The following is a 24,301-nucleotide window of genomic DNA, read 5'->3' as shown; positions in this document are numbered from 1 at the left end:
ACAGTTACTAAAAAAGTTTCTGAATAAACTTTCTTTCCTAATGATTGTTTAAGGTACTTCACCTTTAGATAAGATTAATTAGAACTTCCATCTTGATTTATAAATCCAATTTGTTGTTTGTTTATTCATTGACCTACCGTTCTTAGGTAGTGCCTTTTAACACCACGTTCAATGCGTCACCAGTGGTCCTTGTTTCAATTCACCACCAATATGACCGTCAAGAAAAAAGCTTCACTCCTCCAGAAAACAACATCATCACGGCCTGGGTGGAGGTATGATATTACCAGCTGTCCTATTTTCGCTCTATAAGACGGGATTTTGCAGTGTGAGAAAGGACCCTAGGAAAACACACTTTTTTCCAAATGGGGTTCAACGGATGCAAAATACAAGTAAAACAATCCTCCTATGGGAAGGGACCCTGAGAAACAATGAGAACGCACTTTGTTTCAAATGGGATTGAACGGATGAACTAAACAAGCTAAACAATCTTCCTTTGAGAGGGGACCCTGGGATAGAAAACAAAACGCACTTTGCTCCTAAAGGGGAACACTGGGAAAATAATTGAAACGCACTTTGTTCTAAATGGGGTTGAACCGCTGAACTAGACATGTTAAACAATCCTCCCGTGGGAAGGGACCCTGGAAAAAGAATCAGAACCTACGTGGTTTCAAATATGGTTGAAAGGCTCAACTAGAAATTAAAAGTGAAACAACCCTCTTTTGGGAAGGGAAACTAAGAAAAGAATCAGGACATACTTTGTTTCACATTGGGTTGAAAGGCTGAACTAGACAAGTGAAACAATCCTCCTTTGGGAAGGGACCCTGAGAAAAGAATCAGAACGCACTTTGTTCCCAATTAGGTTGAAGGGCTGAATTAGACAGTTGAAACAATCCTCCTTTGGGAAGGGACCCTGGGAAAAGAATCAGAACGCACTTTGTTCCAAATTTGTTTGAAAGGCTGAACTAGACAAGGGAAAAAATCCTCGTAGGGGAAGGGACCCTGAGAAAAGAATCAGAACGCACTTTGCTCGAAATTGGGTTCAAACGCTGAACTAGACAAGTGAAACAATCCTCCTGTGGGAAGGGACCCTGAGAAAAGAAACAGAACGCACTTTGTTCCAAATGGTTTGGAGCGGATGAACTAGACAAGACAAACAATCCTGATGTGGGAAGGGACCCTCAGAAAAAAATCAGAACGCACTTTGTTCCAAATGGGGTTGAACTGCTGAACTAGACAAATGAAACAATCCTCCTGTGGGAAGGGACCCTGACAAAAAAATCAGAACGCACTTTGTTCCAAATTGGTTCGAAAGGCTGGACTAGACAAGTGAAATAATCCTCCTTCGGAAAGGAACCCTGAAAAAAGAATCAGAACGAACTTTGTTCCAAATTGGGTTGAATGGCTGAACCAGACAAGTGAAATAATCCTCCTTTGGGAAGGAACACAGAGAAAGGAATCAGAACGAACTTTGTTCCAAATGGTGTTGAACGCACTTTTTTCAAAATGGGTTTGCACTGCTGAACTAGACATGTTAAACTATCCTCCTGTGGGAAGGGGCCCTGGGATAAAAGTCAGAACGAACTTTGTTCCAAATGGTGTTGAAATGCTGAACTAGACAGGTACAAAAATCCTTCTGTGGAAAGGGACCCTGAGAGTAGAATCAGAACGCACTTTGTTCCATATTGTGTTTAAGTTCTAGAATACACAAGTGAAACAATCCTCCTGTTGGAAGGGACCCTGGGATAAAAATCACAACGTACTTTCTTCCAAATTGTTTCTAAGTTTTAAAATAGACAAGTGAAACAATCCTCCTTTTGGAAGGGACCCTGGGATGAGAATCATAACGCACTTTGTTCCAAATGGGGAACACTGGGAACACAATTAAAATGCACTTTGTTGCAAATGGGGTTGAACGGATGATCTAGACAATTTAAGCAATTCTTCTTTGGAAGGGAACTCTAAGAAAAGAATCAGTGCCCAGTTTGTTCCTAATGGGGTTGAACTACTGAATTAGACAAGTTAAACAATCCTCCTTTGGAAGCGGACACAAGGATAAGATTCAGAACGTACTTTGTTCCAAATGACGATGAACGGCTGAACTAGACAAGTCAAATATTCCTTTTGTGGGATTGGGGCCTGGAAGGACGTTCAAAAAATTCAAAATATTTTTAAAGTTATTAATTACAAAGATCTGGCTTTCTACCTAAACATGACAAGGGGAGTATGTGTTATCAAAATTGCATTATTTTTTGCAGGAAGTTGGCCTTAAGGGTATGAAGATTTGCGTTAAAGACTTACAGGGATCAGGAAGTGGTCACGATCCTTTTACAGTCAGCTTTGCTGTGATTGGAGGTTGGGTTTTCATTTATTATATTTAGGTATTTTTTATGTTTTAATTAACTTTTTAATTAATTTATTTATGTCTACTCATTTTATTACATTTTTACCAAAGTTAATAATCTTTACTTACAATGTCGAGAAGCAAGACATTCAAGAAATTCTCATTTTACACGCAAGTGTGATATTAAAGAAAATATCTAGCTATTTTTAATTGCTGTTTTTTTGTCACAGATCTCAATCCCTGCCTTAATGTGCATTGTCCACGGTTTGGAGTGTGCAAGACGTACAGTGCGCATGACGTCCGCTGTGAGTGTTTTGAACAATGTCCCTTCTATCAGGATCCAGTGTGCACTGCGAATGGAACAACATACGACAACAAATGCTGGCATGAGTTAAGTTACTGTAGAGGACTAGAAAATAACCTTGTTTACCATCCAGGAAGTTGTGAAGGTAAGAGAGATACTCTATAATGATACCTTGCATAAAAGCTCAACAGAGGACCTTATTACACAGTTGTACTGTCTTCTTTAGTGACACGAGAAACTTGTATTCTGCAAAGAACTCACTCGGCTATCTGACGAATATTGAAAAGACAGCTAACAACAAAAGCAGAAGCGTAATAACGAAAAAAAACAAGATCTTGTTTGCCAGACCACAAGTTAATCGGGGACGTGGGACCTGCCAAACTGGTGAGAGGTTAATACGGAACAATAAGTGAAAACACATAGGCCATTTTAATCAACACAACTGTCACTGTAGCAACTAGAGCACATTGGGAAAGGTACTGCAGATCAAATACCAACCAAGGAGTGAGTTATCAGTTTGACCAACTAACGTTATACGCGTTAAATTGTTTACCAGGTTTTCCAATTGTTCGAGGCCGAGTAGAACTCCTCCATGTTCCAGAATGGTCCGATTCCAACTGCAAAACAGTCGCTTTACCGCCATACCGCTTCTATCCGGACAAACAGGTTCATGTTCAAGTCACCGTTAATCACATGAAACTTAACGATTCCGTAACAGTCCACGACGCAGTGACTTCCTGGACTGAAAATATCAGTCCCAAAAATTTCACTGTTTGCGTTATGCAAACAGGGCGAAAGCAGGAGAATTTCAACCCATTTGCTTCTGTCGACTGGATCGCGTACCAAGGAGCTCCACCAGAGAGCTTGACCGGAAAGATTCAGCTGCAAAAGTGGTGGTCTGGGACAAACTGTGCAGATGTAACTTTTCCCAAGGTAGGACTTTAGTAAACAACATTTAATAAAATGCCAAAACTGAACTCGAGGTAACTCTGATATCCAAGCAGCAATTATCTCAGCTGAATCATCCCACAGTTTCGTTCTGTGTAGAACAACTAAACAAGTAGTTTGGAATTGAAATATATAATATAGATATATTCGTTGAATGTTCATTCTGCCAGGAATCTCAGGAAACAGTCCAAAACATTTAAATATACTTGCTCACCAACTGATTTTTGCCATTTTCAACTACCTCTTTTCTTGGAATTTTTTAGGACAAGTTTGCTGAAGCGCCTGTGGTTCTTGTGACGTCAGAACATTTAAGGACAGGGAATGAGTATGATGCCGCTCTCATTTGGCTCGAAGATACTACAAAGAATTCTTTTAAGGCGTGCCTTAGGGAAATGCAGAATTTTGATGGAAAGCATGAGGACATTACCGTGGTATGTTCTTAACTATAAGTGTTTTGTACAAAGCTTCTACCATTAATGTTCAATCCCCTGGTTGGTTGAAGTTATTGTCGTTTGAGAAATTTTTTAAGCAAGGTGAAATTTGCACGAATGCTACAGCGTGCTATCAATTTTTTTTTAATAAAACAAGAAGCTCTAACAAATATATCATTATTTTGCTGGAAATTTAGGTTCTTTCGTTTTGAAAAAGTTGTGATATTCAGCATTTTTCTTTTGCGTTTCTGAGTACATTGTGAAAGGAATGATCATGACTTCGAGATTCAGGCCCAAAATCTGCACAGTTCGGTTTTCAAAATGTGGCTTTTTTACCACGTTATCTAGCCGAAGGAAAAAAGCATACTTAATTGATAAAACGCTTTTCCTGGAAAGACCTTCTCTAAATTAACTTGGCTTCCGAGTATGCCTGGGTCACTGACTAAATAATTCATTCACTTTCAATAACACATCTCGCAGATTTGGCAGTGGCTTCTCCCATTTATTGGTTGGTATTCAATGGTATTCAACTGTTATTTCTCTTGACAGAACTGGTTCGCGTTCGCCAAACTTCACAAACCGCTGTTTAACGAGCACGGGGTGACCAGTTTTCCAAACACAAACCCACCAACAGACGAAAACAACAACGCTTACTGTGAGGTAAGGAAAACTTGACTAGATCTAGAAAGCAACAGCGTTTAAAGTTAGAACGAGTTTCCGCTGCCAATTTTCCAAAGGACTTCTGTGGGGCAGTTTGCATGGAACCCTTTTGCGGAATATGCGGGCTTACGATCTAATTTCAAACCATGCAAGTATATGGAGCACTGTGTAGGACACTCTGCAAAATCGAGTGTCGTGGTACCACTTTTACGAATGGAGTCCTGTATGACATCTGAAAAAGAGCTTTGATTCGTATTTCCCATGGCAAAGTACACACATTCACCGTAAGTTCCTACATAGAGTCCAGTTTCATATCTGGGAATGATGTACTCTTGTTATGTGATGTTCACGCTTGCCGCCTGCGTATGGGATGCAGTGGAAGCTTAGCGTGCCATGGTATATTAATAAAACTGTGTCATGGCGCCTTGTTTAATAAGATCTGCTTTTACTACGTAGCCATAAACTCTTTATTAAGAGTGAAGGTCTTTAAGCAAACAACGAGAACAACCACTTAAAAAGAATTTTGGAAAGAAAAATAAAAAGGAAAACACTATATACCTTTATAAGACATGATATTTTTTTCCTGTACGAGATCTGATCAGAATGAAAATAAGATAGAAAGACGATTAATTTTACACTCAGAGATAAAACTGAATGATACGTCATGGAATGTATTAATAAATAGACAAATAAATTATAAATAAATAAATAGTAGCATTAATGTTTCTTTTGGTTTGCAGTTTGTTTCATTTACAAGAGCTTATAATTCAACGCCAACGATTTTGATATCCGCTAATCACAGCACGACGGCAAGTGGAAACTCGGCTCCTGAGCACAACGGCATCACAGCCTGGATAGAGGTAAAGCTTTTTCATAGAAGCTTCTTTTGTATAAGATATAACAAAACTCTAACTATACTAAAAATGGAAAATAACCTTTCTAAGGAATCAAAGAGAAACTTTGAGAAACTTGTTGAGGGTTTTTTCCTTTTCTTTATTAAAAATATTATCTTTTAATCTTTGTTCTCTTGTTAGTCTAGTAACGCAATGTCAGCGATAGAACCTGTGAGTTTGAAAATGGCGAAACAATTCAACAACGTTAGGTTGCATGAATCGTCCTGTCTAATAAAAACTACGGCATAATAGGTTTTGAATTTCATTTTTCAGCGTGTCGTCCGTTAGCAATGAAATATATAAAGTATTCAAATATTTGGGAAACACTGTTAACCTCTAACTAAAGTACCAAGTGAGCATTAATTAAAGTTTACCTCTGCAGAACATGAATTCCTCTGGATTCAGAGTCTGTGTCAAGGAATTGTACCAGACCAGATATGATCCGCTGTCAGTGAGTTATGCGGTGCTTACAGGTCAGTAAAAACTTAGCCCTTGCCTGATATTTTCAAGTTAATGAGGCGAATAAAGCATCGTAACATCAAAATTAAATACTGTAAGATCATACGCAGTACGTCGGATGAGAGGTGAAATCTGTGAGATCAGGATCGCTCAGCAGAAGCCCAGAAGCAAACGAGAGGCACAGCATGGCACTTCGGTTTTCAATGAAGTTTCATCTTTGGGCCAATCGATGGTCAACCAAAGTCGTCTTAATTGAATTTATTAATAGCCGTTTATATCGATATGTCATCAGCCTTATGAAGCACAACAACGGTAAAAGTTGATCATCTTACTCGGAATGATAACTGATCAAACATTTCGATCACCAAGGCGTCAACAGTCAGAAACCACACCGAAACGAACCCAGCACTCGATACACGCAACTTTTCCTCAAAGGCAGAGAGAGAGAGAGAGAGAGAGAGAGAGAGAGAGAGAGAGAGAGAGAGAGAGAGAGAGAGAGAGAGAGAGAGAGAGAGAGAGAGAGAGAGAGAGAGAGAGAGAGAGAGAGAGAGTAAGTCGGTATGGATTGAAACTTGAAAAATGTGAGGCTAATGTTTTTCAAGTTCTCGTATTTTTGTTTTTCAAAATGCGCTAGAACAGATTACGAGTTGTTCCTTTCAAGAATTGAGTTGATTTCTTTCCTCTCGTCATTCTAGAATTATTTGGCAGCTGATCGAAGGTCTTATTTCACCATTTTTAACAAAAGACACCAAAAACCCCATGGTACCTCCCCTTCAAGAAAGAATCGAGAACTGCATTTCAGCGACCACTTGGTCGAATTTCTGATATTTCGTCTGAAGATATCTTTCAATTAACTATATTCAAAAATCATATTTTAAAGTTCCAAGGTATTTTATGTTTAAGAGAAAATTGCGAGAGTTTGAAATGCAGCCTAGTGCGGTCACGGGCCGATGAATACCGGGAAGATCAAGGTCAAAGGACGAAGCCCCGTTCACGGTGTGAAATAATCCAATGAACTTGAAACTTTACACAAACTCAGCCCAATTATCCCACAAGAAAATTAATTAATACAATAAACATTAAAAACTCGTTGGCTGCTTTCTAAAGCATGCAGGGTTGTGTGCGCTACTCAAAATGGTCTTGAAACTAATGCCTATCTTCATCTAAATTAAATAAAAGTGTTTCTGGTATGAAATTTTCTCTAAATTAAATCTCATATAGAGAAAAACACGCATTCGTTTATATTTAACAATTAGATTATGAGCTCGAGATTTCTATCGCGTGATAGTTGATGAGGGCGAAGCCCGAATCAACTATCACGCATAGAAATCGAGAGCGAATAATTTAATTGTTTTAGTATAAATCTACTTGTTGTTCAAAACGAAACAAGTAAATTATCTATTTCCTCATAGCAGACACTTCGAAAACACGACAAAGAGGCCGCCACTTTGTTGAAAACCGCTACTCACTATCTATCACAGAATAGATAGCGAGTAGTGTAGCCAATCAGAGAACGGCATTCGTGATAGAACACTAGTAGATTTATACTAAAACGTGGTAGAACGTTCTAGAACTACAACCTGCCAAAAGCTGGTTTAACCGGTAATTTCCGGCCGTAAGAACATCACAGTTGGCTCAAAATAGCTTCTGGAAACTTCTGGAAACCCAGACAGTTCATGAATGTGTAAATAGTCTCTAAATCCATTTAAGACATTACGCTGAGAGTGTACATGTATTTCCAACAATAACACGTCAGACATCTGCAAATACATTAGCGTCATCTCTTTAAATTTGGGGTGGTATCATTATTTAGTTATACTAACTTGGGTTTATACATATACGTTTTCAGTTTTTTATACTGTTAAATTGGGTGGGTAAAGTATTTATATATTTTTACTTATTTACTTATTTTAATATTCTTAATATATTTCATTTTCATCTTTATGGTTACTCAATACTTAAATTTGTTTCCTTGATTGTTTTTTGTAAGTTAAGTTACTCCTTCCTATTGTCATGCGTTTTACACATGAGCCTCTGGCTCGGATATGGAGACTAACCTCATCCTACGCTTTAATATTGGGAAATTGATTGATTGACCTCACTGAATCATGACTGATTTCAAAATATCAATTCATTAATCAACATTGATTAATATTAGCTGATAGCGAAAATTATTGATTATCAATTTTATTCTTTGGTTATAACAGTTCGGAATTGTAAAAAATCTCTTATTGTTTAATTGCAGACATCTGTGATCCTGACTGGAGCTATTTCAATGGATTTTGTCACTTTACAAGTGAAACATGCACAAACTGGACCACAGCACTGAACAAATGCCGTCAAGAAAACTCAGTCCTTGTTGACATAAACAACAATGAAGAAAACGTGTTTGTGCAGCATGGTCATAATGGTGAAAAATCCTGGCTGGGATTGAATAACATCTCCACAGAGGGTAGCTTCACTTGGGCGGATCGTGGAGCTGGAAATTTCACAGCTTGGGCTAAGAATCAACCAAATAATTTTAAAGAAGAAGACTGCGTGCACGCACTTGGCGTGGAACACAACTACAAATGGAATGACGTGAAATGCAGTGACTGCCATCAGTATACTTGTAAGAAAGGTAGGCTGATTACAAGTGAAACTGGTGAAGAATGATCAATAGACACCCGTGACCAACAAAATGTACTGAGATTTAAAGTGTGACACATGAGAACAGAACATTTTTCCAACAGTGTCAAATTATAAGGTGCCTTTATCATTTACAACAGGATACTAAACCTTTTGATTAAAGAGAGTGAGGTACCGAAGATGACGGTTGTCTAGTTACGAGCACGTTCAAATGTTAGTTGGCTTAGAAATTGTGTAAGTCCCTTCGACACAGTGGTTTTCTAACAAGATTGTCTGTGGAAAAGTATTCTGAGAAGAAAATATACTTTTTATTTAATGGAGTGGTTCTGGAAGGAAATAAAGAACTCGAGTACTGGCGAAGGTAGAGAGAGTTAGTCTGTTTAACAATGCGCCTCCGTGTTTTTAAACACGAGTTCAAATACACAACTGCTGTTACTGCTGTTTTGGAATAAACAAGTAACAGTAATAGATTGCTTAAATTCTATTACTTTATTCTTAATATTTGAAGTTATTTTTCAGATCTTAATGAATGCACCAAAGAGACATCCTTCTGTCATCAGCTCGCCACCTGTACAAACAAACGTGGATCCTATTTCTGCAAGTGTAACAGTGGATATGTGGGAAATGGCTTTCATTGCTATTATAGTTATGCCGGCGGTAAGTATTCTAACATTGTGGCCGATCAATGGATCTTTTTAAATAAGCTGAAACTTATATTATATAAAAGATATTGTAGCTAGTTTCGTTAGCAAATAGCCCTCGCAGTACTCAAAGAATAGTCCAGCCCGCTAAAACATTTTCCCCTTCCCCTACTTCCCGACTTCCCGTAACAAAGTGGCTATCTAGCTTTTAGCTATTCAGCCATCTTACGTGAAGTAGCAAGATTTAAATGCAGGTTGAAACTTGTACAAGAACAAATAAACAACAAAATGTTAAAATGTGGTCCTCAAACTGAAGGAGGTTTGGAAATATATGAAATATGATCTAAAATATCATAAAATTCAGTGAACGTTTGCTTTGAGTTCCTCTCAAAATTATTAATCGTTGGAGAAGTTATTGTGCCGATTTTTTTCCCGCCTTCGAAGATTTTTGAAATCGAATCACCCAGTCTTTCTCGTGAACGCTATATTGCCTGAAAATATGTATATCGTTTATCTTTGCCTGTCATACTGTCTTTTTTAAAAAAATTTCAATTGAAGGCTTAGGACGTTCATCCATTCTGGAAAACAACGATAATTACCTTGGTACTTTAAGTAACTGGCTTAAACCTGTCGTCCAGAGTAAATCTTCTCACTGGAAGCGGTGTTGGCGTGCGTCCGTTGATGGTTGGGCGGCATCTACCTTTCACTCCGGGTGCGATAACAAGGGTCCTACTGTGACGATAATAAAGGTCGGCCAGTATATATTTGGAGGGTACACCAGTGACTCATGGACTAGTAAGTGACTTTATTTACCTTACCGTATATCAAGTTAGTATTAACGCGCAGTAGTTTTTTCAGGGGTAACTCTTAAAAACATCATTTTAAGCCTTAACTGTCAGTTAACCCTATTTTTGGAGTAGAATATCTCAAAGCTAATTACCGATTTGCGTCGTAAAGTAGAGAGAAAATAAATTGTAAATCAGAGAGAATAAATCGGATGTAACAGGTGAAAGTATTTTACGCCATTCGTGTTAGACCTCTGAGGCCGATTGTTTAAACAGAGGTTAAGTTAGACATCGTTTAAGTCAAAATCAGGCTTTGACGACTACTCCAAAAACCACGGATAAGCTTTATCTAAATGCACGACTTAACCTCGTTTAAATAACCGGAATCTTGGGGAAAGCGGTATTATTTAGAGGACAACTTTGTCAAGCCTGGTTTTAACTTCGTTTAATAATGGGTCCCTTAGTTCGGATAGTAAGACTTTCTTTTTCAAGCTCAATTGAACGGTCCTAAATTCGAAAACCAGCCAATAGAAAAATAAGCACATGACAAACATGTATAGATACTTGGAGTTTATATCAGATTCGCTGCCTGATTTCATCGCATACTGGTTTCACTTTACAAAATCGTTTGCTGTCCTTATTCAACCAAAGAAAACTGTTCAGAGAATTGCTCTCAGAACTCTTAATATCCTTCCATTCTCTTGAAATTTTGACGCTTTTCATTTATGTAGCTTATCTGTGGATCCTGCTCGAGACCCCCTACTTTCCATTCATGTTTTATGACGTATTATTATATGGCTACAATAGTACGCGTGCTCTGATTGGCTGCTGAGCGGGCAAGATTTTCTTGTAATGACCGGGCATTATGAAAATTTTTCTCGGCTCGACGGCTCTTTTGAGTTGTGAGTAAAAGCTACGAGCGCGTGGGCGAAAACAACAAAAAATATGGACAAAGTACAACTATATTTTTAATAACTGAAAGAAAAACTAGCATACAGATACTTCTTTAGTATGAGCGACGAAGAGAGCCATAGCGAGAGCGAGTTTTATTTTCCAAAGGACGAAGAACAGGGCAAAAGTGAGCAAATCAACTGAACATGAGCAAAGTTATCACTTACGAAGACGAAAATTTCGGTAACAGTCAAGAGGAATTACAAAAGTTTGTTCAAGAACAGAAAAGTAAAAACACTGTGAAAAAAAACGTCAAGTGATATGAAGTGTTTTTACCGTTTTCTTGGCGAGATAGAGAAGACAAATGTTCAGATTTGGGACTTACCACCGAAAGAGCTTGACCACCTACTGAGAAAGTTCTTTAAAGACGTAAGGAAAACCAATGGCGAGGAATACGAGCCAAGTACTTTGACGGGACTGTAGGGAAGTATCCAGAGATTTCTGTCTGATTCCGTTATATTATTGAGAGCGACGACGAAGATTAATATTCATCGGGAGTGTCACTGAAATCACTGCAAGTTCTCCCCACGTGTTCAAAATTCAATCACAAACTGGTCCCATCTTTGCTATAGCTTCTAAAATTTTTAAGAGTCAAACACTTGAAAACACAGGTCAGTGTGTTTTTTTTTAAATTTAAGTGGTTAAATTTGCCCTAGATCTTGACGTAATAAAGACAAAAATTGTTTCATTGTCAAAGAAACTGTGTCTTGTGGTTTCGATCGCATCGCCAGGTTCGTTTCGGTTCAGTGAACACGACCTCGAATGACCTCTTGCGCGCGCAAGCGGATGTGGAAAATTATACTTCCGGTGTTTGAATAGTGCCAAAAAGGCCATATAATAAATAACTTATTAAGCTCGTCCGTTCGGTCATTACTGGGAAATCTCAGACCTCGGCCTTGATGTATTGACCTCGCTATCACTCGGTCAATACATCAAGGCCTCGGTCTGAGATTTCCCTGTAATGACCTCACTCTCGGTTAATAAGTGGTATATCTTGGTGTTAAATATTTAATGTATCAGGATTTCAGAGTGAAACTCACCGAACATTAAATTAACCGTGATGTTTAAGTGAATTAAAAAAAAAAAGAAAAAAAAAAAAAACGCTTCTGTATTTCATTGTTTGCTTTCAACCATCACTATTACTTCTGGTAAATCCGATGAATATGTGTTAAAATTCTATAAGACCATTTTTTGTCTTTTTTCCATACCCAAAAGTACTAAGAAACGGGCCCATAGTGTCCTTATACAATGAAACCTTTAGGTGTTTTATTCATTATAGCTAAAACTCGACTCTTTTTTGCTTGTCCAGCGACTAAACTTCTAAACTAAAGTTCATTACACCAAACGAGTGCGTATAATCTTGAACAGGGGTCTTTAAATAGTTGGATTGTTTTAACTCTCCCTTCCCCCTCCACCAACGTTTGCAATTTTCAAAAGGTTCACTTGTGCAAACGCTCTACGGGTTTTAATAATTATCCAAGGGCAAGGAACGCAAAACCGAAAAAATATATCAGTGCTCCAACGATTAGTGACCACCTTGTTGTTAGCCTTGAATCAATCCCTAACTGAAGCACTAGTTGTGAGCAATGAGACGCGTCTGTGCTTGCAAGCCTTCTCGTTAACTAGTGGTACTGGGTGATTCTTTGTCACAACTGGAAATGGTTAGCAGGTTGGATTTTCTTAAATCGGTTGATCGACGGGTCAGTGGTTCGAGGCTGAGCTGATCTCTATATTGTCACGTAGTTTCGTCAGAGAGTAGCCTTAACACCGCATTGTCTCACTATCTTGCTTAGTATATAAGTGAGTACCGGCAAAAGACTGTCTGGGTTAGTCAAGTGATGGATGCATTACTACTCAGGGGGAGGGGTTATGTAGGTGGGCTGGAGTAGTACTCCTAGTTGTTTCATACTAAGGTGATCAGGTTAATCTTCGACTCGCTGTGTGGGCCACTTAAGCCTGAAGTGTGACTTTACCCTCATCCCATGCGGTAATCATCAGAAGTATGTGTCAGTTTGTTTGTTTTTTTTTTTTAATTGTTTATTTTCTTGTTAGTTTCCAGTTGTTCATGGCGGTATGATTCGAAAGCTTTCCTGTTTTCATTGGTTAACAAGCCAGGATGGGCGCCGGTGAAACTGACTCAAACAGGACAATATAGTTATCAAAGGACTCATTCCACATACAGCTGCTCCTCTTTTGGACCTTCTTTCGGGGGTGGAACTGATCTTCACGTATCTGACTACGCCTCATCAAATACAAACTCATTCTCAAGCCTTGGTTACACCTACGCTCCCCCAAGTGGGTACAGCTATGGCAGCACCTTCACAGAAACATTTCTGGCGGGAACTTATAACTTCCAACCGGATGAAGTAGAAACTTTCTACGAAACAACTTAAAAAAAATGCAAACCGGCGTTGAGGTTTAAACCCCAGCTCACAGTCTTTCAATATCACAAATATGAATTATTATGTTTCTATACTGAAAGGTCGTAAGCTGAGACACAAAAAATATTTTTCTTTAAACTCAAGTGGCAGAATGATATGTCATCATGAGAACATTTTATTATATAATTTCATAGCAGTAACTATTCCTGTTCTGTGTACTGCTGACCTTCAGTGCGCATAAACATATTTTAAAAGAGGATTTGTTCTGTGGATAGGCCTTACTTGCGTTATTTTAGTTTTTTGTCTTAACTTTGATTTGATGTCATTTTTTATCGGGGGGAGGGGGCTTTGTGATAGTTTGTTAATCTCGAGTTATCTATCGTCGATTACTAGCCTCCCTCTCCCTACTGATTTTAAAAGGGACTTTTGTCACGTTGTAGTGTGACCAGTCTTGAGTTAACTCCTTACCTGGTTTAAGAAAAATGCTGATAATCAAGGAATCTGTAACTGAAGACAGGGGATGCACTTGAAAACAAAAGGAAGCGGAAATATTAAAAGTACTACTCTCAGTAAGGCGCTAACGTAACAAGTAACAGGTATTACGAGACGATGGAAAGAAACTCTAGAACTGCATGGAGCGGCAAATGCTGCATTAGATAGGTATATCAAACCCTGTTCAGACACGTGTTTGGTCTTACAATGAACTTGAACCAAATAGCTAATACCCTGCCTCTGCCTTTTTCACACGGAGATAATTTATGACGACAAGTTGTTTACACGATGCATCTCAAGCTTCACACTAAATTAAGTGTACATTATAAGAGCAGCTTTCCAGCCGAGAGATGACCAGCTTTTCATCAACAAAATAACTCGGCCTTTTTCAAGTGTATTCCTCGGGCTCAGTTTAAGTTAATTTGAGCAATCTTACAGTGTTATTATAGCTGATCTCCAACAATAATTTTCTCATCACACTAAGTGAAAACGATTATTAAAAGTTCCATCGACATTGCAGTTTACAGGCTCCTAAAAGATAACTTTACTTTTTAACATTGAGGTACAATGACATAGATTACATTAAGGAGCCCCGCAAAAATTTAAAGGTGTCCTAAATGTTACTTTTAAACAATGTTAATTGTGCAAACAGCCATATATCCATGTATTTTAGACAGAGCTGTTATTTTTAAATTGGATTCAGACTCCGCGATTCCTGCAGGAGTCTTTCTGGCGCCGGAAATCCCGTTGAAATGGTTTGGCAGTCAAAGGAATATTACTGATGATCGGTTCACGACCAGTGAATAGCTTTCACTCCATGGCGATCAGTGGCAGTTGAGTGTGAACACTTCCAAAAACTTTAAAACAGTACCATGACGCAATGGAAGGCAATCATAGCATTCTTTTTATGATTTGTTGTCGTTGGTTGTGTTCCATCTGGAATCCATTTGTTTTAGATACATGGATCAAATCGTAAAAGTCTTTAAGTGATCTCTCTTAGAAAGAAGTAATTGCCTTTAGTAAGGCGATAAGGCAAGGGATATGAAGTAGACTATTAAATTAAGGACAAAGTCAGCATTTAAGATCATGAATCACTTGAATGTCGACCATAAGATTGAACATTAGTTTATATTTGAAAGAACTTTATCTTATAACCATTGGGAAACGTGATTTATAATTGCAATTCAATGTCCAGTTTTGTTAATTTGATTGCCGTCTATCATGGCATCAGTACAATTCTGTTGATTAAAGAAAACTGATTTCGGAAAATGATCTTTAAATGACTTTTACGATAAACTAACTGGTACAGCTAGGCAAACTTAAAATTTTGATTGGGTGCAGATTCTCCCTACCGAAAAGAATTTAATCAACTAGTATAAAACAATTCATCATGGTTTAATGAATTTTGCTTGAAAGTTATCTAAATTAAGTTACAGTTGTGGTGTACCAATTTTAAAACTTTAGAACTTGTAATCATGTAGCGACTTACTGTTGTACAAGGTCAGTATTCGCTAAGAACAAGTTTCGAATTTAATTTTTGAGTAAGGTTTTCATTGAAGTAATTGAAAATATAGCTAACTTTTTTGTTAGCCACTGAAAAGCAACTGGATAATTAAGTCATATTTCAAGTATATATAATAATTATCATAATCAAAATTGTTGATCTGTTTCATTTGGTGTTGAGTGTTTTATGAACTTCACATATATTATTAAACGCGACATTGTAAACGTGTGAAGTTATAAAATAAAGATAAGAGTTACCTCTACAATGTTTCTAAGCTTTATATGCGTAATTGTCGTCCAAAATGAAATTCAGTGAAAACTGATCCGCAACACTAACGTACTAATACTGTGTCATGGGCTGAACTATCCTGCCGTTATTTTACTAATATCATAACTAGGAGAGCCGTTAAACTTCTCCACCCCTGTAGTTTGACACCTCGACGGACTTCTCACCTCACCCCCTCCTCCCTCTGCAGTTTGTCATTTCGATAGAATGCTCGCCTCACCCCTTCCCTCTTCCTCCTTTCTACCATCCCCTCCCTCTTTCCTCTCTTATCCAAGTAAAGAATGCAAGGAAGTTAAAGACACTCTTTAAATAAAGGCCCGAAGCAAGGCTAAAACAACTTGGGGGGGGGGGGGGGAGCAAGCAAATTGGTTGAACAAAACTACCACCTGCCACCCCCCCTCCTCCCGTCACTCAAAACACAGACTGAATGAGGGAGTTTACGATGCAACGAGAACATCAAAAAAGTATTAGATTTAGTAAGCAAAACAACAACTTTGCACCTGCATCACACTTTTTGGTACATTTCTTTGCCGTTTCTTTTACGAGGACTACCACGTGAAATTTCCTAATTTCACGTTTGAAGGAGGACGTAAACAAACGACGACAAACTTTTCTTTCTATTTTACACTTGGAATTGAGCATTAAGAATCCGACTGTAGGAGAATTTCTTTTTCTATGGCGCCTGAGAGGACATACTTCTGCGACTTTCGACAACGCGCAAACACTAAGGTTGCGTTTGATTGACCGTCTTCCGGAATAAGAACTGAAGCGGAATGGCCGTTAGATTTCTCTTTGAAGTAATGCTAAAGATGCCACAATTTGTTTTTTGAAATACCATTCACCACCCTTTCCATATAGCACTGGTGGCCATGTTGCATGTATATTTAACAAGAACCATGATTTAAAGCATCAAACTAATTTTTAGCACCTCTTTCTATGCTGGTACACAAAAGAGAGGAGAAAAGGCTCTACAAACTTATCTGCTTGGTGTTTGTCACATTGAGCTAATATTCAATCTTAACTGTACTCTAGCTTGAATCAGGGAGTTCCTATTTCAAGATCCAAATAGAGAACGTTTATTTATTTAGTTGACCTTACATGTGTTACATGTTCCTTCTTCTCGTGTAGCCGGGCACTACATTCCACACGATAGGAGTGTTGTTTCAAAGTATTGAAAACACTGTTTCGCAGTTTAAGATCAAGCTCACATCTTTATCATGCCCACATCTTTATCATGAGCCTTTCGCTCGTAAGATTGTGCAAGCACTTCTCATGTTATTGGCATTACATAAATTTATTTCTATGGTCACCAGATTACCTTTAACTCTGTTGATAAAAACAAACATTTGAGATGAGTGTGCCGGTACCTTAGCTATTGCGATGTCCACATTGTCTTTATGATACTCAGCTAATGCTTTCCAGGTGGCTGCAAGCTTACGGCAATGGCTACACCTGTCAAAGGAAGAAAAAAGGGGGGGCTTATGCAGTGCTGATGATTTGGGAAAAAACAAAACTTTAAATGTGGACATCGGATTTCTCTAGCAAATTAGCTACTTACCATGGGGCATAGAATTTTATAAAGTGCAGACCCATTTCCACATCTTTGTCAAAGTTCTCTGACGTCAGTGTGTACAGGCCATTTTCTGGTTCAGTCGTTTCTGCTAAATCTTCCCCCTTTCCCTGTAAATTTTAATAACGTATAACTGTCACCTGTGATTATCTAGCTACATTGGTTCAGGGCAATTTTTATACGGGCCCCCCAGCTTTGGAATGCCCCTCCACTGGAGCTAGGGATGCGCGATTTTATAGGTAGCTTTAAGGAAGGCCTGAAGACGTTTCTTTCTAGAAAGGCTTATTGTTGAGATTAATTAGGAAAAGTTTCATTTATTTTAGTTATACAGTCGAAGCTCTCGTATGCGGACCCTCGCAACGCGAAAAAAGTGTCCGTAACTTGAGCTGGCCGCTTATGAGAATGGTTCTGGTAGGCCACTAGAGGTGTAGGGGAAAGATGGCCGCTTACGGGAGCTTGCCCAGCTAACAATAAATACAGCACCGTATTGGAAATACAAAAGAAATACCGCCGTATTAAATGACATTTTTGTTTTATTGCGCCCTATACTGTACAACCCTACGACATAGTGACGATAACTGAACAGTAATATAGTGTATACTGCAGTACTAGGACTTTCCCTTTATGATTTAAAAAAACAAAACAAACAAATAACAATAAACACAATTAAACCATAAACAAGAATGATGAAATACTCGGACACATTCCTATGAGGATGTTTTTGTGCTTGTTAACAACTTTTTCTTCCGGGGAACAGACAAAGGAAAGACTGTTGTAAGGGGAAAGCGAGTAAACAGAGGAGCCAGATACGGCTTTGAAATTCCTTGCCAGTATATTTTTAATGGGGACACTCAAATGTCTCTACCTTGGCTAAAATCGAAACTTGAGTGCCTTGGCTACAGTGTTGTGCTGACAACGTTGTAATTCCAGTCACAAGGGCATATGCATGTAAGTGGTGTTTCGAAATGTAACCGGACGTAGATGATGACAAAATAAACACTGAAATATGATACTGAAATTACTGTAAAATCATTGTAGCGAACGGCGATGTAAAGTTGATTGACAAAAAACAAGACACAGAGGTTGTTAATAGGATTTTCTTTGGGGTGTCCGCTTACGGGAGCTTAAGAACAAAGAAAAAGTCTAAGTCGTAATCTCTGAAAGTGTCCGCGGCCGCTTACGGGAATGTCCGCTTACGAGAATGTAAAAATACAGAGTTTGTACGGGAGTTAAAACGGGGTTTCAAACAAGGCGGCCGTCAGTAAAGCTGCCCGCTCTACTTAACTATTATTATTATTATCATTATTATTATTATTATTATTATTATTATTATTATTATCATTATTATTATTATTATTATTATCATTATTATTATTATTACCCGATTAGGCTAATCTTGGATTTACATGAGCTCTGATTTGAGTTTAATTACTAATCAGTAAAGGTTCTTCTGAAAGATTTTTGTATGTTTAGTACAGTCAAGTCGCTTGTAAATGACACCAGGATGATGTGGAAAAATTTAATAAGTTATTATTAATGGTACATATTTTCCAACTGTATATAATTTTGTATTATCCGAGGCTTTAAGTCACATCAGGCACATGGAAAACTACTTACGTTGGATATGCACGAATATTTAGTTTAGCGCAAACTATAGTTTAGTACGGTCATGTCCAACCTCGTTCCCAGGATCCTTTTCCTTCCTCACTCGAGAAAGGACCCTGGTTGCCTCTGGTCACGTGGCACCCAGAATCTGGGTGCTTGACAAAAATTGTCGTTAGGAAGTGGTAGTAAAGTATGCAGTTGTCGCTTTCTCAGAAGGACGGAGAAGCCAGCTGCGAACTTTACGACAACAAGCGGTTTGACAACTAAGCATTTCTACATCACGAACTCACTTGAGACCTGGAAAAGGTTCACGTTTCTTCCACTCAGGTAGAGTGTTGTTAATCCAAAAGAATTATTTTAACTAGACATACGTGACTCGCGAAACCTCGCGAAGCTAGGGCTGGTTGGAAATCCCTCTTTACTCGTATTGTAGCATTAAATGAGGAGATTGAAAGGTTTCTGAACATAGCAGCTATTTTGATAATGGGCTCCTGCAAACACCTAAATTCCATCTTAAGAAGTTCCCAAAACATTCGTTTATCTTGAATATATATATACTTTTTTAGTAATTTCGGATACATTTTACAAATTATTTTGTTCGGTATACTTATCATCTTTCAATAAAGCGTTGTTAAACTTCCAGAAACCAGGGCCTCTTGGGGTCTCTTTGACCCAGTGCAACGATAGGTAGACTGTCCTATGATCGTGTGCTATCGAAGGTTGAATGTCAACTTTTTGAACGTATTTGGTTAAATTTTTAGCTATAAGAAATAAAATCTATTCTTGATCTCATTTTTAGGGCTTTTGATTTATAATAGTATTTGTTTATATTCGAATGTTTAACTCGTTGTATGTCTACCAGATCAAAAATATCCATTGTAGTTAAGGCAAGCCACCTTTCTTGTCTTTCTTTGTTAGAGTACAATTCCAGCCACCTCCTATAATGAGTGTCGTTAATTCAGACTTTTCTATCAGGTAGTTGTTAAGATCTTCAATAAATCGCAACTGATCAGCATGATCATTGGGCGCATATATATTACAGAGTGATGATTCCATACAATTGTAGATCGGTTAATTAAAACAATTCTTCCTGAGTTGTCGCTTAGGGAATTTTTAATTTTGTTTTCTTTGATAGATGCATTTAATAATATGCAAGCTCCCTTACTGTGGCGAGTGCCATGAGAAAAAAAGATTTCACCTCCCCATTTGTTTTTGAAGAATTACTCATCACAGGATTCGGAATGTTTCCAGTAGAAAATAAAGGGTAGCGTTTTTATCTTTAAGACATGTAAAAATTCTACTCCCCTTTATTGAATTTCTTATACCTCGAACATTTAGGGATATGATTTTACACATTTGTTTGTTAGGCATCACATCCAATACAAAATAGGCTTTAATAAATGCACTCAAAAATATGACCAGAAAATAAATCAATAAAACGAAAATTTAGAACATAGAACACTTAAAGTCCGAATTGGGTACTAACCTTTATAAATGCTCCCACCCATATTTCCCTCCTCTCTGAGTTAATCAACAAGCTAATAAGATTATTTGTAAGGATTACAGTAACGGTAAATTTTCCTCTGTCAATTCAAACATTGTTTTGTCGAGTAAAACAACAAGTCCGCTCACAGGTTGTCGAAATCTGAGTCGCTGACGATTCGAACAGGATCGCCACTCGGCGATGTTTTAACAAAGATTTTGCCATCGATTGTCCAAAATCTCGTCAAAAGCCCATCTTTTTTCATTTCGCTTGCTCTCGATACAAGTCCTCGTCTATAATTCGTCAGGTTTTCGTTGAGAAAGATTCGAGGTTTTTCAGCCCTCACTGCATTGGAATAACCGGGAAACACATCCAACACTTAAACATTCCTTAACTTAACTCTTTCCTTATATAAACTCGTCTTAACCTTGTGGCTAAAAATTTGACAATAACTGGACTCGAATTATTGCCACATCGTTTGAGTTTGTGTGTTATCTCAATGTCACTCGGATTAACATTAATATTTAACGCGGTTGCCAATTTTAATACTACCTCTTCCGTCGTTGAATAGCAATCTTCTGGTATCCCATGAATTTCTAGGCTATTTTTCCTGGTATACTGCTCCAAATCATCGAGCGCCGTGTGCAGGTTGTCCGTCTCTTCCACTTTCCTCTGGAGTTCATATTTAGCTTGTTGAAGTTCGGTCTTCAGAGTTTCATTAATTTTTGACACCTTTTCCAATGATGTTTTTAAAACGCTGACTTCTCTTTCTTTTGACTGAAGGGACAATTTTAACTGTTTTATATCCTCTCTCAAAGTAGAATTATCTTTTAAGATGCTTGTGACCGACTTTTGAAGGTCCGCTAACATGTCACGTATCTCATAAAGCGTTGGTTCTTCCTCCGAAGCTGCATGATCAGATTCTTTACGGTCCGCCATGTTTTTGTTATCTTCTTCGTGAGCGTTTGGTTTGTTATTTGGCCGTTTAGCGACGTTCGTCTCTTCCTCTGTCGAAACCGCGGTCTCCACGTTTGTTTTACTCGCGAGTCATAGGACCATTAACCAAAGATTTTTCACCGAAAGAGAGGAGCAAAGACACTGCTCAAAATTCACGTCCGCTCCACTCGAGCTCCACGCATGACGTGATTTTTTTAAGAGCAGCCATCAGCTTCATTTTGCTCCGAGACTCCTCTCTTTTCCTCCCTTGAGAAAGAACTCCAGTCTTGGCTGGCCACATTGAACCCAAAATCTGGCTGCTTTTCTTTGAATGAGTGCTCTTTGCATCTTTATCAACATGATCAGTACAAAGTTTGGAACCAGCAGAATTAAAAACACACATAGGTTATAATAGATTATAATCAGCAAACTGATGCATTGTGGCATTAGCAACTCAAAAGCCAAACCACACAAGTCTGTAAATAGGGCCGGGGACCAGGGATTTTCCCAAGCTATTATGAGCTGAAATGCTCAACAACACATCAAAATCAATCGATGATTAACAGTACAACACTTGAGGGCCCGATTATTAACATTTAATTTGTTAATTACATTTGTACCTTGGCTATTGTTACATGTTCACTGTGAGGTACTTTGCTGTAGTATTCAGCTAACAGATTCCATGTCGGCATGAAATTTTTGCAGTGCTCGCACTTGTTGGCATCAAAGACAAAAATTATTCACTGAGGAGGCAGTTCATACTATGTAAGCTTTTAAAAGCGTTACCCGGGTACCACCCTTTCCTAGGCTTTCCTTAGCGAATTTATTTACCTTTTTAATGCAGGCTTATAGTTTAAGGGAATAAATCAAAACCACGTTTAACTTCAGTATAAGAGTGACAATAAAGAAACAAAATCGATCATTTGAGATCACAATTTAAACATGTACAATGTAGTAAAACCCTGACTTGAAAACTACCAGGAACTAAGGAGCTTACGTACTATCTTACACGTTGTACATAATACAACTTACCAAGGTCCATAAAACATTACAAAATGCGTGGATGAGCCAAACACTCTATCATCAAAGTCTACATCTGTGAGTGAAAGCACCTTGTCAAAGGCTCAGGCTTGGAGAAATAAGGGAGAGAAGAACAAAAACAAGCAGTACTTCTTCTGCAGCCATGTTTTACACAAGGACACGTATTGCTTTGGTGGGAAACCGCAGGTCACCCAATGGACGACTTCTGCTCGCAAGCTAATCTTCATCTGTACTCCAAGGCGTACTGGAAACGGGGAGAAAAACTGAAAAGGGATCAAATAGGACAAAACAAATTAAATAACCTGCGTGAGTGCGTGACGAACCAAACCGCAGACAGGGGGCAGTTTACAAGATCAAATGCTGCGACTGCCAGGCCACTTATATTGGTGAGACCGGCAGAAATTTAAACGTACGACTGACTGAACACAAACGAGCAACTAGAAATGGTGATATCAACAATCACATTGCTGAGTTCCATTTACAAACGAACCGCAGAATCGACTGGGACTCTGCCAAGTGCATTACCTACAGTACAAATTACTATCAACGACTCACTCTGGAAAGCTGGTTTACTAACTTAGAACAAACGCCACTCAACCGTTGCCTATAACTACCTGCACCATACAAACGACTTATTGACAACAACAACGTAACTGATAGACTGCAAGCAGTCCCTTTCTGGATAGTCGAGAGGTCGCGCGAAATAGCCGAGCGCGAAAAAACTGGAGCAAACGAGCGGAGGGGAGCTTGGGGAGAGTCTCTTCTCGTTTATTCCTCCTCGCTCCAGTCTCGCTGCGCTGTGAGCGCACCCTCTCGACTGACCAGAAAGGGACTGCTTGCAGTCTACGTAACTGACAAAAAATAGACATTTTACTAACAATAGACCCACGGACTTTTTGACTAACAAAAGACGGATCGAAACGCACCAATCACTTTTTACAGTCTTCACAGCCAATAACATCACGGCTTACTGACAAACGACCAATAACATCTGGACTTTGTTGACCAATCATATACCACCTACTGACATTCCACAATTCACTTGACCCTGAAGATGAATCGAAACGTCAGTTAAAGTCACCACAAACAGTCCTTCTCACGACTACACTGACCCGGATGATCATAATTTACGTACTTGTGACTAGCAATATTGTCAGCGCGAAGGTGTGAAGCCTCAAAACTGAGACAGAAAGACAGACCTCGGGGGGGGGGGGGGGGGAATGGTACTCCCCTATATGACGAGGATGTGCCGTTGGATAGAGTATGGTGTTTGACCCCTCTAACACTATATGTAAAATAAAACTAAAATAAAAATAAGCGCTCCTTCAAATAGACGCCCCCCTCTCGACCCAGAAAATTAAATAAGCGCCCCGAGCGCTAATTCGAGCATTTACGGTGAACGGACAAAAGAAAGAGGTCACCGAGCATTCAAGGGATTTAAACAGGAATCCCACCATCTTTTTCTGCCATTCTCTTGCAATAATTGTCCTATCTACATTTAGTACGGACGTTAATGCATGAAAGAGAAACTTTCAAAACAATATGTTTCTGGCCCATGTTTTTTGAGCACCCCGGGCTCAATTCTTTCTTAGTCACATTTTAGCAACCCTCACTGACTCGCAAGGATCGCCAGTTTTTTTTTTTTTTTTTCGGTTGCTTATCTCCAAACGCATTATCATTTTGCCAAAATGATACAGAGTTTGTCATATTAATCGAGTGGAACGTATCAGTCTCAAATATAATTAACCCTTTAAGCCCAAACAGTGATTAGAATAAAATTTCTCCTTGTAATGTCAATGCTTATTCAACCCTTAAGGTCATGAGAATTAAGGACATGATCACGCGAAGGGAATTTTCTTAACATTTAAATAACTTCTCCACAGTACTTTGGTAAAACAAATTATGGGGATAAGATAGGAGAATTTGTTCTTTGATATTAGGGGATGAGTCCAACGATAATCTA

At 38.5% G+C, this 24,301-nt stretch overlaps 3 protein-coding genes and 1 long non-coding RNA gene across 8 annotated transcripts in view; 2 read left to right on the top strand and 2 right to left on the bottom strand.

The window, feature by feature from the left end:
* Positions 1-22,484, bottom strand: part of LOC146485623 (thioredoxin domain-containing protein-like) — a 70,466-nt gene extending 47,982 nt beyond the window's left edge. Inside the window, exons 1-4 of the mRNA XM_085103522.1 lie at positions 22,323-22,484; positions 21,918-22,004; positions 17,262-17,383; positions 17,071-17,155 (exon numbers count right to left, since the gene is read on the bottom strand). Of these exons, the coding sequence (XP_084959648.1) occupies positions 17,071-17,155; positions 17,262-17,383; positions 21,918-21,989 (279 nt within the window). The 5' untranslated portion in view covers positions 21,990-22,004; positions 22,323-22,484. The remainder of the gene's footprint in view (positions 1-17,070; positions 17,156-17,261; positions 17,384-21,917; positions 22,005-22,322) is intronic.
* Positions 1-24,301, top strand: part of LOC146485620 (uncharacterized) — a 120,657-nt gene that overhangs the window by 61,149 nt on the left and 35,207 nt on the right. The window contains exon 18 of one of the 2 annotated variants that reach the window (XR_014863385.1): positions 15,461-15,646. The exons of the other annotated variant lie outside the window; for it this stretch is intronic. The gene's annotated coding sequence lies outside the window, so the exon portion shown is untranslated. Of the gene's footprint in view, positions 1-15,460; positions 15,647-24,301 lie in introns of those variants that run through there. 2 annotated transcript variants of the gene reach the window in all.
* Positions 1-24,301, top strand: part of LOC146485622 (uncharacterized) — a 72,331-nt gene that overhangs the window by 12,823 nt on the left and 35,207 nt on the right. The window contains exons 6-17 of one of the 4 annotated variants that reach the window (XR_014863391.1): positions 147-272; positions 2,256-2,352; positions 2,572-2,790; positions 3,202-3,578; positions 3,857-4,024; positions 4,574-4,684; positions 5,425-5,544; positions 5,960-6,050; positions 8,282-8,656; positions 9,184-9,321; positions 9,864-10,100; positions 13,094-14,004. Coding sequence is in view for 2 of the 4 variants with exons in the window: in XM_085103423.1 (XP_084959549.1) it covers positions 147-272; positions 2,256-2,352; positions 2,572-2,790; positions 3,202-3,578; positions 3,857-4,024; positions 4,574-4,684; positions 5,425-5,544; positions 5,960-6,050; positions 8,282-8,656; positions 9,184-9,321; positions 9,864-10,100; positions 13,094-13,434 (2,400 nt within the window). In the remaining 2 variants the exon portion in view is untranslated. Of the gene's footprint in view, positions 1-146; positions 273-2,255; positions 2,353-2,571; positions 2,791-3,201; positions 3,579-3,856; positions 4,025-4,573; positions 4,685-5,424; positions 5,545-5,959; positions 6,051-8,281; positions 8,657-9,183; positions 9,322-9,863; positions 10,105-13,093; positions 15,571-24,301 lie in introns of those variants that run through there. The other 3 variants (XR_014863392.1, XM_085103424.1, XM_085103423.1) reach the window with 3 other exon arrangements.
* LOC146485624 (uncharacterized) lies at positions 164-952 on the bottom strand. The gene is made up of 3 exons (XR_014863417.1): positions 752-952; positions 303-657; positions 164-262 (listed from the first exon to the last, which is right to left on the bottom strand). It is a non-coding gene; the product is annotated as an uncharacterized LOC146485624 (long non-coding RNA).

The sequence above is a fragment of the Pavona decussata genome, unplaced genomic scaffold, assembly GCF_977016875.1.
Source record: "Pavona decussata unplaced genomic scaffold, jaPavDecu1.1 SCAFFOLD_26, whole genome shotgun sequence".
Classification (NCBI taxonomy): Eukaryota; Metazoa; Cnidaria; class Anthozoa; order Scleractinia; family Agariciidae; genus Pavona; species Pavona decussata.
The sequence above is the reverse complement of the archived record's forward strand: the minus strand, read 5'-3'. Positions and strand labels throughout refer to the sequence as shown.